We start from the raw sequence: 17536 nt of genomic DNA on the forward strand, positions 1-17536 counted from the left end.
ACCAGCTGTCTTTTGCTAAAGGTAAAAATAAAATCACTCACATGAGAAGTCTTTCCAAAAAACATGAACATCTTTCAGTGGAGGTGATGCACTGTGTTGTCCCTTTTCCACAGATTAGTGCATGCTGCGACATCTGTTTTCACTTACGGAATAGATATTTCATTATCCATGCCTTGTACAAGAGATGGCGCACAAAAGGCGCTGATTACACCTCACCTGCAAGTGAACCTTGCATAGATTTTTCCAGACTAATCAGCTGTTGTTCATGTATGTGACTGACCTGTGTGCTTGCAATAATGTCGGGGTCTTCATCACGTGCAATAACGGTGTAACATGATTTAATGATTCATTGTTGCATTGCCACTGACTTCAGGAGTGGACAAATTGTAGTCGGAGGCTGCTGCCATTTTCTCTAAACCTCAAACCAGTGATCTGAAAATGGTTGTTGAATATATTTGGAGTGCACTCAAATTGTGATGAATGACTTGCTAAAATCCAATCTTTTTTAAATAGGTAGGTGTTTCACAGGGGCAAATGGATATTTGTTGATAGAATGCTGCGCTGCATGTTTTCAGAGAGAGGAAGTGCAGAAGCAAACATTTTCTCCCCCTCTCAGTGGCATTACTGCAACCTTTCCTCTTTGCACAGATTCTAAAGTTTATATTTCATATTATGCATTAGGTCTTTATATTTGTTGTGCAATGACAGCAGAAGACCAATCTTTATTGAACCCTTCAAGTTCCATGTTAAGTAGTAGTCTTCTTCACATAGAAAATGGTTTTCTATGGAAAGTTGTGGTGTACATTTGTGTAAGAGTGCTACGATCAGTGCTGAGCAATCTACACTCTGAATTGATCATAATGTATTTTCTCTAGCAGCACGTGTTTGCCTGTGCTTGCAAGCTTTGGGACATTATTGCAGCCTCACTGTTCCTCTCGTATTCTCAATGATTGACACTTGAAGCTATGCTGCGGCTTAAGATGCAACAGGTGACAATATGCTTCCCACATATCTTCAGATTTACAGCCTTCACCTCGAGAGACGTCATGATGCCTATTTAACCCACTTATTTTACTTTGAGGGTAAATGCAATTGCTTTTTTCTAACTAACATAAGCAATGTTGCTTTACTGTAGAATGCCTACTTGTATAGTTTCTTCTCTCAGAGTGCAACACAGATGCATTTAAACAAATGCTTGATTGCTACTTGCAGAAGTTGGGTTATATTTTCGATCTTATTGTTGCTAGCCGTTAAAACAAACATTTTGAACTGCCTCAAATGTTTGGTTTGCCCCAAAGAACAAATCTTATGGGATTTTTTGAGACACCTGGCTTAAATAGTCATATACACTTCCACTAAACCTCAAATGAAAAGAAAAAACAACAAACATTTTTTTAAAACATTTCAACCAAGTCTTCCACAGGCAAAAATAAAGTAATGCAAAAAAGATTTCCGGTTTTCATACAATCACACTCATAATGAAACATGGTAATACAGATGTATTGTTTTTTCTTTCCAGCATTTAGCAGCCCAAAGAAAAACAACACACTTAGGTCCGAAATATCCACCAGCAGAATATAAATATTTCATAATAATAATCTCCCACAGCATTTGGCCTTTAGGCATGGCTGGATAAGGAGCATCGTTCAGCACTTAGTCCCAATTATGGCTCAGCTGAGATTCCCAATGGTTGTAAATCTGTGTCTCTGAAGCAGAGTGCACAAAAACCAAATTCATTCCTCACAGCCTCTGAACGTCTCTGGGAACCTGAGCTTTTCATCTATGATTGGGTCCCAGTTGAATCATAAGCAGTAGAGCCGGGGGCAAAGTTGTTAGACCAACAGCTGGATCATATTTTGCAGCTGAATTATGTAGTATGACAATCATCTGTTCCCTCTGCAAGGAAAGAGGGGAAGTAGTGAGCGGTTTGTTGAAACAGTAATGTGGCTGTAAGTATAACTAATTGGGCGTAGGTATTTGGGAGATTTACATAAAACCCTCTCAGGTTTTTAGTGATGGTACTGTAAATGGTGTTGGTTTAGAGATGGGAGTGGATTTGTTGGGTTTAAGCCTCCCTAATTGAGCAGCAACTAAAAGCAAATGTAATCTGCTTGTATTTATTACCATAGCAAAGGAGACATCTTAGGCAGGTAGTTATTGACATATTTTCCCTTTCTTCTTGCTTACTTTAGATCTGTCTTTGACATCTACAGTATGTTTGTCATTCTCTTACTTTTTCTCACTAGTCTTTTCTCTTCTTCTTTCTATTGTTGTAGCTGAAAAGCCTGAGAGAGGACGCCCCACTGTATCCGTCTCTTATTCTTTGCTGCTGTCTTTTCACACACACATGAACACACACCAAGATCTCCTACTGTCACCCGCTCAGAAAAGAAACCGTACAACATCACAAGATGAGAAGAGCTCCAAAGTTTCCCTCCCTCCCTCTGATCAGGAGTCTGAAGGGAGGCCGCAGGGGATGATGAGTTGGAGGAGGAGGTGGTAGCATCACCACATGGTGGACTGAAAGAGAGAATGAGGAGGGAGAATGATGAAAAGAGGGCAGGAAGCTCCTTGTTCTTGGGAATAAGTGGAGAAGGGTGGACAGGGGGCGGGATGTTTGGAGAGGTTCTGATGAGCAGGAGAAGCCCAACTGAGAAGTAGGGAAAAAGGCAAAATCACAACTTGTACAATATATGAGAAATGAAGAGATGTCAGGAATAAAATAGGATAGGGGAAAAATAGATCATACTGAAAAAGAAAAATAGAAGAACTCAAGAAAGTTGAGTGATGGAGGCGTGAAAAGAGAAGACATTGTGGAGAAGCAGAGAACTTGAGATCAAGTTTTCTAAGAGAAACTGTCAGCAGAGTGATGTACGCTCCAAGATCCAACATACGTTAAACGAGAGAAGTTGGCAGAGGTGAAAGAGATCGAGGAAGGGAGCCGGAGGAAACAATCATAGGACCATCGAGAGCGAGTACTAAAAGAGTGAAATGAGGAATGTCTCAGAAGTTGGATGAATTACAAGATGGAGAGAATTTAAGAGTCCAAGAGGGCAGCGTGTCGCAGAATGAGACTACAGGCAACATGCACACCTTTGTAGGGATGCAGCTGAGATTAGAATCAAGTGCATATTAGGGTCAACTGATCCAGTTAAATACAGTAATGTGGCATTCTGTACTCTTTGTTAGAAATAGATCACCCAAAGAGGAACATAACCATACAGCATTATGTCTTCAAATCAGTTTGTAGTTATAGTTAGGTGGAGCTGTGTTTTTTGAACTGGATAAAGCATTTGACACAGTTAATCGTCTAGGATTCTCATCAAAGCTGTCCCAATCTTTAACTGTCATTAAGCACACTGAAATTGGTATGGTCTTATGTATCTGGTTGTTCTCAATGTGTCCTTGTGAATAATAAATGCTAAATAATAAAAAGCTACTGGCTCGATTTTCATGAAACTCGGTGTATGTGCCCAAAAAGAACAGTTATTCAGCTGTGTGAAATCATCCCACGTGGCTGAAATGTTAAATCATTTAGGCCCTGATTCCTTGTGTTAATCAATACCTAGGTTAGGAGGATAAGGGGACGCTAATACTGCTGGAGGGCTAATAATAATGGTGCAGGGTACGGTAGATAAAGGCTTAACCACAAAAGTGTATTATTTTTCTCTTTTGTAAGCAAACTAACTTACAATAAACCAATGATCGTGCCTTTAAACTAATGCAAAATATTCATATAAATTAGACATGGAAAAAAAGAAAGAGGGTGGAGGGATATTCAAAGGAAGGAAGGGAGATAATCATTGTCGCTCAATAAAATGTTCTTTTACTCAACATCTGAATGAGAGGCGAGCTGAAAAGAGTGTGTGAAGAGTGAAGACAAGGGTGAAGGAGAGCTGCTGAATAGAACACATCTTCTTTTCAGCATTGAAAAAACACTATATTAAGTTTCTACATTAGGATCTTTGCCTCAAATCAAAACTTTATACACATTGAAGCTTTATTATCATGGAGTGAATGTGAATTACTTCACTAATGACACTCTCACTTAGATTCATGCCTCACATTGGTTAGTTTCTGCATGTACTCATGAAGGTAGTGTGGGGGAAACTTCTGAAGCAATTGGAGTCAGGACTCAGAGAGACACGATGGAGAGCTGGAGCTTTGATGGCAAACACTGATGGGTTATTTGGAGCTTCGGCCGGAGAATTCACAAAACAAGTCAGAGTCAGACGTTCTGACTTCACGGTAGAGTTGCCACGTCAATTCTGAAGAACTCTACCCATGTATTTAGCTAGTTCAGAGAGAATAATCAACATTGTGCATAACAAGATAGAATCATAACACCTCTATCAGCTGACGCCAACAGGCAGGAACAGGGAGGCCAAACACTGAGAGCACAGCAGCCAAGGTTACAGGTGCGTGTGCTCAGTCAGGACAGTATGGGTCAAAAGTTATGGGCCTTGGAAAATATTTCCCTAACAGGTAGTTGAACCCTATAAGGACAGCGAGACTCCAGGAAAGCAAAAACATTTTAAAATGCAGCTGCCGAGCCAGAGAAATGAAACGGGATTGAGGTGGAGGCAGGAGTGGGGAGGAAAGGAGGAAATAAACCGAAAGAAGGAAATCAACTGGGACAAGGTCAGAGAGGTAAAGATAAAGTGCCAAAACATATTTGGGTGAAGCAATAAAAGTGGAGATAAGAATTTGAATATGAAAGTATGAGAAGGGAAGTACTGATATAACAAATCGTGAGAGTGACACTAAGATACTTTAATATAAAGAACAGGAAAATAACCAAGGATAAAGAGAAGAAGCCTAGCATTCTTTACAGGAGTGTGACACAAAGACAACAAAGGATATTTTCTTAAGTCACTAAAGCACAATACACTGAACGAAAGACTGAGAGTGACTTTGAGATTGAAGGAGCACGAGGCAGCAAAGAGGTCAGGAAGAGGTAGAGATTAGGAGTGAATGCAGCTAACAAATGACTGAATGAGAAGTCAGTGGAGGTGAAGGAGAGAGCAAATTAGATGGAGCTAAATGAAATAAAGAAATGGACGAAGAGAAAAATAGACAATTATGCGTCGAGCCTTGAAGAAGCTCCGAGTCGAGCTTCATTTCTCCTCCTTTGTCCTCCATCTTTTCTTCCACGTCTTTTCACATCTGTTCCTTTGAAGGTGCTCTGCGTAGCATGTCATTAGCTACCTTGGCGTAATGAAACATGCTATCGCTGACACTTTCATGTTGCTAGTGCTCCTGTTTATGAACATTCAGCATGTTTCAAATGAACCTTTACTTGAGGGTATCCATTTTACACTAAACATGCTTATTTCCTGTCTAGTGTCTGTGAGTTTCTGAAAACCATAAGAAAATGTATTTAAAAAGGCAAAAGATAATTCCCCTCCCTTGTTGCTATCCAATCAATCTTTTTATCTACCTCTCTTCGGCTATCTCTCTACCTCAATCTACTCATCTTTCTGACTCTCTTTCTCTCCATTGCTATGCTGAATACTTTACACTAGTACTTCAGATCTGATAGTTATAATAGTTCTCTAAACACTTGCTCAATATGAGCGTTCGGTAGGAATTAACCTTCATTTCTCCTGAAAAACTTTAATTGCTTTTACTGTCTGGGTGGTTGTATATGTTTAAGATTGGTATTTAATTTAAAGTATCCTGTCAAAATGGTGGCATTACCATCATTATTTCACATGTCCAACGAAAGAGGCGCACAATGAGTCGTATGCTAATGCATGAGACCAGTCTATAACTAAATAGGTATAGGTACAGCTGGTACATGGTAATTACTCAAAAATCTATTGTCTGCAATTCAGGAACATGGCAGAAAACCTTGGCAGTACATTTAAACGACGAGTAAAATGACTCAACTGTGGTGTATTTTATAATTTTAGAACAGAAACTCAGATGAAACATAACCCAAACATTCAAATTAACTTGTTTTTAAACCCTTTTAGAAATGAATACAACACTTCCTCTTTTTAGCGTCCATGTTGTTTCGACTTAAAGCAAGAACACAACAAAGTTAGACTAATGACTTCCTAACTCGGGAAATCGGAAGATTCGAGCAACACGTGATTTCTTGTCACTAAATAACATCTTCACCATGCCGTGTATATTCTCATTAATTCATATAAAACCTTTTTTTTTTTTTTTAAACCGTGAGATGATTTCTTTTATAGTATTGCTAGCTTCTCTTCTCAGAATAGTTTTGTCCATGAAAGTCACAATGTCTGCACCTATTAAATCAGTCTGAGCCTCGACAAAGTTACAGAAGGTTGAGTCATGTTTTTAAGAAACTCCGGGGGATCTCTCAGGCCTCAGGACTCTTCAGCTGTTTTGTATTTTGTAATGCTTTAAGGAAAAACATCAAACTTTCAGACTGCATATGTGACACAGCTGCAGTAACCATGGCGATGTCATTGGTTTGTCATATTTGATGTGATGATCTACCTTTTTGTTTGTGCTGCAGAGCTGGTTGCACTGATTTCAACTGTGTTTCATCGGTATGATGCAGAACTGGTCCGACTGGTTTCTATTGCTCGAGACACTGAGTGAGTGTGTGTGTGCAGCCTGACTCAGCAGTTACTCAGCACACTGCAGGGAAATGCATCATATCTTCATCATAACTGCAAATGTCAGAGGAAGTTTGGCTACGGGCAGCCGTGGCCTTTCAAGACACACAGGCACTCAAACAACACTCAAACACCACTGCCACAAGGTTATCTCACTGTGTGTGTGTGTGTGTGTGTGTGTGTGTGTGTGTCTACGTGTGCATTTAAAGGTGAGCATGTGTGTGTTTGTTTCTCAGCATTTTTTAATTAGTCAAATTGGGCCAGGGTTTCGCCTTGGGCACAGAAAGCAGAGGGAGGGGTGGTGCTCTACGCTGTGTTGTTCCTGCCCGTCACGTATGAGTGCACTCACACACACACAGGCAGGCACACACACACACTGTGACTCTTTCTTTCTCAAAGGTACACAGACTCACTCGTGCTTTTAATGCATCCACTTATAAGTTTCAAATCAAATTGTCCTCTAACCCGATGTCCTGACGTGCACACACACACTCACTCACTCACTCACTCACTCACTCACTCACTCACACTCTCACACACACACACATACGAAAACCCTTACTCTCTCTCTTTTCTTTATTTCTCCCGGTGTCACTGTTGATGGCATCAAATTAAGACACTGTCTACCACTCTGGGATGTGTAAAGCTCAAGAGGCAAGAGATCTTATTAACCCTTTTCGCACATTAATCAACTCACACACATGCACACACACCCACCTGTTACCCCCCCCCCCCTAGTTTCATTTGATCCTTTTGTTGTTAAAGGATCTTTTTTCTTCCCGGTAATAAATTGTGGCAAAGTACTTACGTGACAAAAATAACACCAACTCACACACAGAACGAGCACATTCAGCCGCAAACACACACAGCCGCAAATACACACACACACACACACGAAAAAAGCCAAACACAATGACCTTCCTTCCATTCTCTCCCTTTCTCATCATCATCTATTTGTCCATCTCTAGGTCTGTCAGCGTTCTCCCCCCCCCCCCCTCCCCTCTCTGTATTTCTCTCCACATCTTCCACACTCCATTTTAGGCTTTTAGCAGTGTCTGCAAAGGGCTTAATAGAAACTGAAAACACAGTAGAGGATAGGTATAGATGGACAGAATGATATTTAGGGACATTTTAAGAAACGTTCTGCCTTGATCTCTCTTTTCACAGATGTGAGGCTTTATTTTGCATAAGCATTGCTTTTGATATTTAAATTAAACGATAATCTTTAATGCTGATGCTGCTGATCCTTCTGGGAATGAGCATCAGTGTGCAGCTTAGAGCAGCATTCAACCCCATTTTAGCCTTATGTTTTTGAATCCATACAACTCCCAGTGGAAGTATTCTGGGTACATCTACTGGGATGGGAACTAGAGGCAAACCCTTAACATCAAGGTGGGATTATACTTCCGGTAAAGCCTGGGGAATGATTAGGATTCCCAGTTCTCTGAGATAGATGACGCAGGGATAATGTATGAATTATTCAATGTTTTCCTTTACTAGTTCATGTTTTATATACTGTTGTCTCTCCTCCTGCTCATCTTTATTTGTAGAAGTTCAATCAGCTCTGTTTAGTTGCAGATTGCTGCCAGATAACCCCTTTGTTTTGCTGCTAAATTAGTATTTAACTCAGCTGCAGGGAGCAGCAAAAGGCTCTTGTAATGTTTTACATTAGAAACCAGCGCGCATAGTTGGTAATAACAAAGCATCAGCATAGCAATCCATTAGTCTGACAGCTTTCTTTTCCTTCTATTTCTCAATCTGTTTGTCACTTCAACATCATTTCCTATTCTGTGTGTCATATCAAACCGGTTCTGTTTTTACTCATCTTTTTGTCTTTTTAAATGCATTACCATCTGTTCCCGGGACTATTGATCTCCCTCTATTCCTCAGTTTGACTCTCTTTTAAGAATTGTTTTTATCATTGTCTCGTGCTGTTTTTAATTACCTCGAGAAGGTTTACTTCACCCTTATCTGCAAATCAAGTCCACTGACTGACAGGTAAACAGCTTCATTTTTTCCACTCAGACATGCATGCGCTAAAGCTTCTGTGACTCAGACGATTGCCTTAAGCTTAAAAGATTTCCATCTGACTCATCTTAGCATTTCTCTCCAAACCCAAAGAATTTTCCTTCATCTATATCCAAGTCACTAACATATTTATCATTTAAATAACACCTTATTGTCTTCAAATCTGAGTTAGAAACATGTTAATGCACTAAACGGTGTCAGGCGTACTGTCAATTATTTTCACGCATACAGTAAGTACATGTGTAAACACACACACATAACACACGTTGCTGTCTTGTGTTAAAGAGTCCATCTCTGTTCCATACATGTAATTTTTATTTATATCAAGTCCAGAGAACAATATTGACTTTGGCAAAATGAAATAAAAACAGAAAGGAAACAACAGTAATGGTTAAAAGTCATTATTATCATTAATGCAGTTGGCTCTGTTTTATAGGCCTCTGTTTCTTTGTGTGTGTTTGTCTTTTGGTGTATGTGTAATTGCTAGTTTGTGTATCTTGTTTCTCTTCCATATCTGTTTTGGTCTTTCTCTGCCTAGTTATGTTGAAAATGTTTTAGTTCTAGTGATGAAGACTTTTTGTCTAAAACCAAAAATCACACATTTTATATTTGATCCTAACATCATTCCCCAGAAAACTTTGAAAAACAGAAACACATGGTGCGACAAGTAACATCATTTTATATATATACTATATATATGTACTCTTTTCTCTCTGATAGATGTTTTTAAGAGTCTCTGTGGTCTGTGCCGTCGGATCAGTCGTCCCATATAAGTTTAACAAAGTCTTGAAGGAGAGTTTATATCGTCATTGGCTTCCATTCTGTCATATATTTTTTTGTCTGCTTCTTCCTGAAAACATTCACTTTATGGATTTAAATTGAATCCATGTGGCACAAAGGAGTCTGAAGTCACAAAAAATGAATTTGTAAATCCCCCTTTAGCGTTTCTGACCATGCTACATTGCTGGAAATAGTGATTTATTCTGGTTTGGGTGAAAATGATTTTTAAACATTTCACTCTTACTTCACTTTGGGTGGACCACAGCTAATGTTAAAATGTATTCCATTCACGACATGTCCAGAAAGCGCTAAACCTCATGAAACACAAATGGAGTCTGGCTGAATAGAATGCCCCTTACAAACATTCATATAATGTGCGCACACTAACTCAGACACACACGCACACACACAGACACAGACACACACACACATCCTATCCCTGATCCAGCAATGCATGCACATGTATGCATCCATGAGCATTGTTCATAGGTTTTGGTCCATTATCATCCGGCAATATGATCTGGTCTTTCAGAAACGCGCACGCTCCATCATGCCCCCGTCTGCTCCATTTTGTAATCCATATCGACTCCATTGTAATCCCAATGTCTTTCTTTTAATAATGTCTGTGCTGCACTCGCTCTTTCCAGCCAGTATCGATTGATCATGTCCAATGCGCCCGGCTCTGTATTTATGCTCCCATAATCCACAGGCACGGCCAGCCAAAATCATTGTCCGGCCACAGAGGACACATAAAAGTCACATTCATCGTGTTTTGGAAAAAGAGTTTTCAAAATGGCCGTCAGCAATAGAGTCCAAAACAAGATAACAAAGCGGGGACGTGTCATCCAAATCTTTTTTACCGTTGTAATTTGTCAGCCAGGTGAACTACCGGTGTTGTTGTTGATCCGGTGTAAACCCTGGTGGTGTGTTGGGGGGGGGGGGGGGGCGAGGCCCTGGAGAGTTGAAGTGTTAGCAGGAGTCTGCTTCTATTAGTGTACAGGCTTTACTGAGATCCTCACGCCATCTCTGTCTCTGCTGAATAACCTTTGTTCTGTTGCTCTATTGATGTGTTCCCCTTTAGGATGATGTCTCTCCCTGTGACTACACTCTGTCTGTTCTTACATCTGTCACTCTCTTTGTCTAGAGTTCTGTTTTTGTGTTCTTCCTTTCTTTTCTATTTTGTATCGTTCCATTTTTCACTGCCTACAGTTTTGAAAGGCCATGGTAAAGCACTTTCTTCTACTTTCCCCCTTTTCATGTCATATGTCTCCCCAAACATATTTTTCCAGCTCTTACGGTCAGGTGTAAAGAGCCTTGAATCTTCACCTTTTTTTATTTACTTCTCCTCAAGGAGCTTCACAAATACACCTCTGAATTTCACTCTTCTCTAAACTCACCACCTTGCTGCACTCATCTCTCCTGTCCTGCTCCCTCAATGTCTCCCATAACTCGCCCTCTTTGAATCAAACTCTCTCACCGACCCTTTATCCCTCCTAACTTTTTTTATTACATTCCCAAACGCCCTACACAACACTTTCCTCGAGTTCTTCAGCACTCCTTCCGTCCTTCCCCGTTAGCCTCCCCCTGTCTTTGATCGCTTTCCCGGCAGTGATCCCAGTGTTAGAGTTGGAGTTTGTGGTGTTGTACGCGTGGATATACCCCCTCTGGAACTCGCAGTGCGCTCCGTAGCCCACGCCGCTCTCCTCGTCGCTGGTCGTCGAGGAAGTCGTGCTTGTCGTTGAGCCGCACTGCACAAGCATCCCATGGAGAGACTGGCTCCGCCGCGTCCAGATCACGCTCAGACGCTTGGCATAATTACCAGCAACATAGCGCTTGGCAACAGTCGCGGCTGCATCAGCAGTTGCTAGGGCGACAGAGGAGCCCATGTCCAGCGAGTGCCGCCGTTTGCTGACGGTCCCGCAGGCGGGGCTTAGCGGGGACAGAGGGCTCTGGTAAGCCTGCGAGGAGTTCCATTTGTCCCGGCTGCGGGAACTCATTCTCCAGTCCAACAGATCTGAGTCTCCCAGGGGGGCCGCCAGAGAGAAACTGGCCCGAGTGGTGAGTTCTCGCTCCAGACGGGGCCTCGGGCGGTCCCTCGAGTGGGACAGTCGGGGCAGGGTGGAGGAAGGGGAATAGTACAGGGGAGTTCTGTCACTTTCCGGCGTGTATGGCGGCGCCTTGTCCAGCTTTCTTTGCCTGACCACCAATGCCATCTCACTTGCCCCTGTTGTCGTGGAAACTACCCCCCCCGGCTGAAAGAAACTGCTCCAGGTTGACTTTCGGCTTTGGCCTGGGCTTTGGAGGGGGTTTTGGCACCAGAGAGGAAGCAGCATCAGCCTCTTCCTTCTCTTTCTCCTTCTCTTTCTCCTTCTCCTTCTCCTTGTCCTTGTCCTTCTCCTTGTCCTTCTCCCCTCCTCTCTTGGACGGCAGCCCATTGGGCAGGACCACCATCATCACGTCCCCAGATCCATTCGATTGGTAGCACCCACCACTGTTTCCCCCTTTGTCCCCGCCCACTCCACCCTGACAGCAGGCCCCTCCCCCTGCCTCTGTGTTCCCGCTGTGACATATCATGTGGTCGCCATGATTGCAAACGCGGTGGCGAACCATGAGCGCGACGGTAAACACGAGCAGGGTGACGACAACCACACCGCCAACCAATATGGTGAGCGTCCCGCCCAGGAAATGGGCATGTAGAGAGCGGCATGCTGGGTAAACATCCTTAGTGGAGAACGTGGCGCAGCCCAGGACTTTTGTCGCCGCTAGTGATGTGATTGTGTCATCGAAAATGGCCAGCACACACAGGTTATAGTCCGCACCGGAAACCAAGTTCTTCAACAGGAAGCGATCACTGGTCGATGGTAGGATTCTAAAGAGGGATAAAAGAGAAGGAAAAGTAGAGGTCAGTTAAATAAACACGCCTGCTGTGCACAGGATGTGTGGGGAATTTTAAAATATCCGCAGCCTCGCCTGAATATTCGGACTATTGTGGAACCAAGGAGAAAGGGCTGAGTATTGGAAAAGAAGCAGAGGAAAGGAGGGGTGAAAGGATGGCTTGAAACAGGCGCAGGAGTGGATACTGCAGGAGGGGAAGAGAGGCAAAATGAGGCTATTGATGGAGAGCGCGCCTAGGGAACATGAAAAGAGAACTCTGTCTGCTCATTTGCAGTGCAGGAGTGTGTGCGTGTGTGTGTGCGTGTGCGTGTGCGTGTGCGTGCCTGTACTTGAATCCCTGCAAGAAGAAAACGTTGGGCCATTTTGTAGGACCTCACAATTAAAAAAAAAAGAGGCCATTTTAGGTTTACCAGTCAGGGCTGGGATTACAGTGAAGCTTGGACATTATAGGACACAAATGTTTTGTCATCACAAGGCATCGATGTGTTTGTGTTTTACTGCAAATGTGCTCCTGCTTGTGCCTGTTATGAGCGAGTGCATGCGTGGGATAATAAAGAGAGAAGTGATTCGCATGTGTCCTCATTGTAATTGTTCGAGCAGCCGTTAAAACCAACAAACAGGGGAGAGGTGAACAATAGAGAGATGGAGAGGGGGGGGGGACAATAAAGAAGTGGTGATGAGGCTATTATGTAAGTCGTATGTGCTTGTCTCAGTGCCTCTGTGTGTTTGCATTTAGGACACACCAGAATAAAATGTGAGTTGTTTCATGTCAGTGGGTTTGTGTATGTGACATGGTTAGGGTGGAGTGTGTGTGGGAGACTGTAGCACCGCTCGAGTGTCTGTCGCTGATGGGGAGGACTTTGCCCTCTGACGTCCAACCCTCTCGTGTGGGCAAGTGTGTGTTTGTGCCGCTACCATGAATATTTTTTCAGAAGTTTCTTTTTTTCCTTTCCCTCTTTATTTGTTGTTCTCCGACTCCCTCTCTTTCTCTGCCTCTTCTCAGCACATCAGAGGGCCTATTTGTATCGTCTGTTGCAAATCAGTGCAGCTCCCTTCCGTCTTGAGCTGCATCCTTTAAATGCCATCTAGTGTGACTGGGACACCAGGGGGGACACTGCAAGAAGCTCCCTAACCTTAGTCTGTTTTAAAATGCATTTAAATAAAGAGACCAAGGACGAAAACAGCTCAGCCTACTTCTTAGTTTTCCTTTAGTGTTCAACTGGGTGTAATTTAGCTGCTAGTAATACAAGTGAAACCACTCTGAGAATTCTCACAGACACAGTTATATCAGCGTTACAGGAATAATTGGATTAGGTGTCTTTAATAATGCTAAATTAGCTGGGAAACAAAAGAGACAGCCTGCTCAATGCAAGCCAGGGGGCAGAACTATGAATCTGGGTAGCATTACAGCTACGTAAGAATATTGAACACTGATATTTACCGCCTTCTCAAGGCTTGAAAGTGATCAGAATGAAAATGTTCTGAACAGCCGCCCAGGATATCAACTTTTGCACAGGTATAATTTAGGATTAAAAGTGTCTTTGTTTGATTTGTTTCAAAGAACAGCGTGTTGCAAACTCTGTTTCCCTGCCTTAGCAATTCTCCCGGAGTGATTGGAATAGCAAGCACTGGCACAGAGATGCCTCCAAACTCCTCAATTCTAGCAGATTCCGAGTGAGCTCTGTTTTCATGACCAGATCGCTTCCTTGGATCCACGCCCCAGAATATTAGTCATCTCTTCTTTTAGAAGAACAAACACTGACGTGAAACCCGCCCCGTTGAATCACTGCAGACTCCAAATTAAACTGCTAGAAACGCTGTTAACCATTCTTACTCTTGAAATTGTTTCCTTCAATTTACTTCACGATGTCATGCAGCTCTGTGAAATGATGGACACTGACTGCATTTGCCTAAAACTTCAGAGTAATAATGAAATTGGGGGGGAAAATAAGCAAAATGAAGGTTTTGAGTATGGCTTTTATATGCATCTTAAGTCATGCAATAAAACCAAAGTATTATAACCAACATATGGGCAATCGTTCACACAGGAGGGATATATTGAATTGCAAAGTCCACTAGTACTTACACGGTAGGTGCGCAATCACATATCCCACATGAAATATGCAATAAGCAACACTCATAACCTCTGTTTCTGAATAAGAGGACTTGGTTATATTACAGCCTTATAACAGGGGCCTGAGAAATATCACAGTGGTGTCGGTTAATCCGCAGCCTTTGTGTGTCTGTATATAATTGATAGAGCCCGCGAGGCGCAGACTTGACCATCACCGGGGAGTGGTGTACTCGGCTGAGGGCCGGTTCCTGCAACATTAAAAAGGTTTTGATTCATAGCCGTGTTGATGCGCACTGGTTCCTCGCGCCCTTTCTTTTCCCATCTTTACCCTGGTCGCACACTGTCTCGGTTTGATTAATATTGCAGACGTACTGTTGCATGCTTTATTGGACTGTAAAAAACTGCATTGCCAAAGTCTTATATAAGTTACATTTGTGCTGAATCCCTTTCCACTTCCTGATAATATGGTTGTGGTATGAATGGATTTATCTATATGCGTGAAATCTAACTGTTCAATTGGTTCTCCATTGTGTGACCATGACTCACACGCACCTTGAGAAGAGCCTAGAGTCGTTTTGCTAATCCTGTCATTCACTACCCCTTCCTTTATTCCCTCAATCCCTTCCTCTATCCCTCTTTTCAGCTCCTTTCCCTGGATCCATCCTCCTTATTCTCCTTTAATCCATCCTTTATAAACAGATTTCCTTCTTTTCTCTGATCAGTCCCTCACCCTTATCTCTTCACACCCTGTGCCCTTTTCATTGCTTTGTAGTCGCCCATCCTGTCATTCCCTAAATCTGCAGCAGTGCATTCCTTTTCTCTTCCATTCCCGACCTTTTATATCATTTGACTTCAGTTCCTCTGCACCTCATCTTTCTCTCTCTTTATCTTACGTCCTCTGTATATCTGCAGCCAATCAGATCTCCTCGCTGCAAATCCTTCTGTTATTCTCACCGGGCTCTATCTGACCCCCAAAGCCTCTCCTCTTTTTATTTGCAGTCACTGTTCTATATCTCTATTAGCCACCGTTATAACCGTGTACCATTATTTAGCATCCAAGGTCACTCCTACTCTCCTCTCCACCGTCTCCTCTCCTCTCTTCCTTTATCCCTGTCAACTCTCCAACATCTTATGTCCCCCCCCCCCCCTCTCTGTATATCACCACTCTCCTCCTCCGCTGCACCACCTCTCCCTCCATTATGAGATCGTGAATCACCTCTCTTGTTGTTTTTGCGGAAGAGAAACAAATTCACTGAAATATACATGCAAGGCCAGATTTGCCAACACATGCATCTTTGATCTGCTTCCTCTCCACCGCTCAATGCATAATACATTTATAACCATACATACAGCCCTGTTGTCACTCGCACACATTGTGGGCGTATGCAATTATAATCACCTTAATCCTCATTGCGGTGAGACCAATATATGTTCACGACCATAAAGTGCACCCATCAGAACTCGGAGCGCTGCTGTGAAATGAAATGAATAGATTGAGCGGTTATGCTTAAAGAGGCAGGGGTGTTGTTCTCATTACCACCCCTGTATTTGCGGCCCTGTTCACACACATACACATACACATACACATACACATACACACAGACACACGAGGGAGTGCTTTGTTCAGGCTGGTGACACAGAAACGAGTAATTATTAGCACCCGGGAGAGAGGGAAGGAAAATAAAGGAGTGGTGGAATCCTGTCCCCTCTTCCCTCATCTTTCTCTTCTTCCTCTCATGTTCTCCGTACTATATGCATCTGCTGCCGTGACACAAGACAGGATTGGGCACAGAACGACAGATGAGAAGGAGAGAGAAAGAAAGAGGAGGAACAACAAAGCAATTATCTCCTCCTCTAGCTGACATCTACACTGACCTCATTTCCTTTTCTCACCATGTCATGTCCTTTCTTCCTGTTTTTGGTCTTGATTCGTTGGACTGTTTACTGTCTCTGTTGCTGTCTTCGCGCATTTTCTCTGATCTCTTCTCCTGCTTTCCTTTTCAACCACCCTTTTCTCTCATCCCTCATGTCTTTTTAGCTTTCCTTAATTCTCACTCTGCGTTTCCTCATTTGGCCTCATTTCCCCGCTCAGCCAGTTGTTTTCTCCCTGATTCCCGCTTTTCACCGCCTCCTTATTCTCCAGTATTCCTCTTGTTTGTTTAGCAACAGCATAACATATGGTATGAATCTCAATGTCTTACTCTCTTCTGTCTACTGACCTTACACTATAGTATGATTTGTCAGACTATGCCCACTCATATGCAGGGTTGGGAGGGTCACTTTAAAAATGTAATCCTTTACAATGACTAGTTACTGGAAAAAATGTAACCATTTACATAATTTAAGTATCACAATATATTGTGACCTGGTTACTTTCTATTTCTTTTGGTTTACCTCAACATCAAATGCAATGCAAATAAATAAAAGATACAATAAATAATAATGAGATGTTTTTTACTTAGTTGTATTATGCAAGAGAGCAGAACAATGTTACCTAAGAAAATAAAAAATGGTTATTTAGTATCAAAAATCTGTCCTCCTGATATTCAGGCTAACCCTACAGAATAGTAGAGCTTACAAAAAGTGTTTTAGTTTAAAATATCCATTCAAGCAATTTTGTTTTAATAAATCAGGTGTCCAACTACTGCATTCAAAAAAGATATTAACAAAAAATAAGAATGAAAGTAGCCTAAATGAAAACCAAAAGGAAAATTCAAGCAGTACTTCTACCTATATATTTTTTTAAATGCAAGAGTAATCTGATGACGTCTTCTCTTAATGTAACTGTAAGTCAGTCCCCTGTCTTTCCTTTGCCTCCGATGTGAGGTGACACGTGTATTGACACAGTCATTTAACACTTAATTACACTTTCCCCTGGGGTACTTCTCTAAACCCTATTGCATCCCTCCTCTATCCTTTCCTCAATCCTTATGGCCCTCTGAGTCTTTCTTTCTCCTCATGTCTCCTCATGTCCCACTGTTAAATCTCTCCTTACATCCTATCTGTCAATGCCTCAACAGATCATCTAGTGTCCATGTCTTGTATCGGTTACATGCAAAGCTAAAATAGGAAGCTAACATCAGTCCTCCTCAGCATATCGCATTGCACAATACAAAGAGCCACAGTGCCATGACATCAATCACATCTAGAGGATTTCTCTGGT

The 17536-nt window shown here is 42.2% G+C and overlaps 2 protein-coding genes across 3 annotated transcripts in view; one reads left to right on the top strand and one right to left on the bottom strand.

Moving 5' to 3' along the window:
* The window catches only part of pcxb (pyruvate carboxylase b), a 286683-nt gene that overhangs the window by 158620 nt on the left and 110527 nt on the right, over positions 1 to 17536 (top strand). The window lies entirely within an intron of this gene.
* The window catches only part of LOC117487855 (leucine-rich repeat and fibronectin type-III domain-containing protein 4), a 35704-nt gene continuing 27064 nt past the window's right edge, over positions 8897 to 17536 (bottom strand). The window contains 2 exon segments of the mRNA XM_034136583.1: positions 8897 to 11653; positions 11655 to 12273. Of these exon segments, the coding sequence (XP_033992474.1) occupies positions 10928 to 11653; positions 11655 to 12273 (1345 nt within the window). The 3' untranslated portion in view covers positions 8897 to 10927.

Source organism: Trematomus bernacchii, unplaced genomic scaffold (genome assembly GCF_902827165.1).
Source record: "Trematomus bernacchii unplaced genomic scaffold, fTreBer1.1, whole genome shotgun sequence".
Lineage (NCBI taxonomy): Eukaryota > Metazoa > Chordata > Actinopteri > Perciformes > Nototheniidae > Trematomus > Trematomus bernacchii.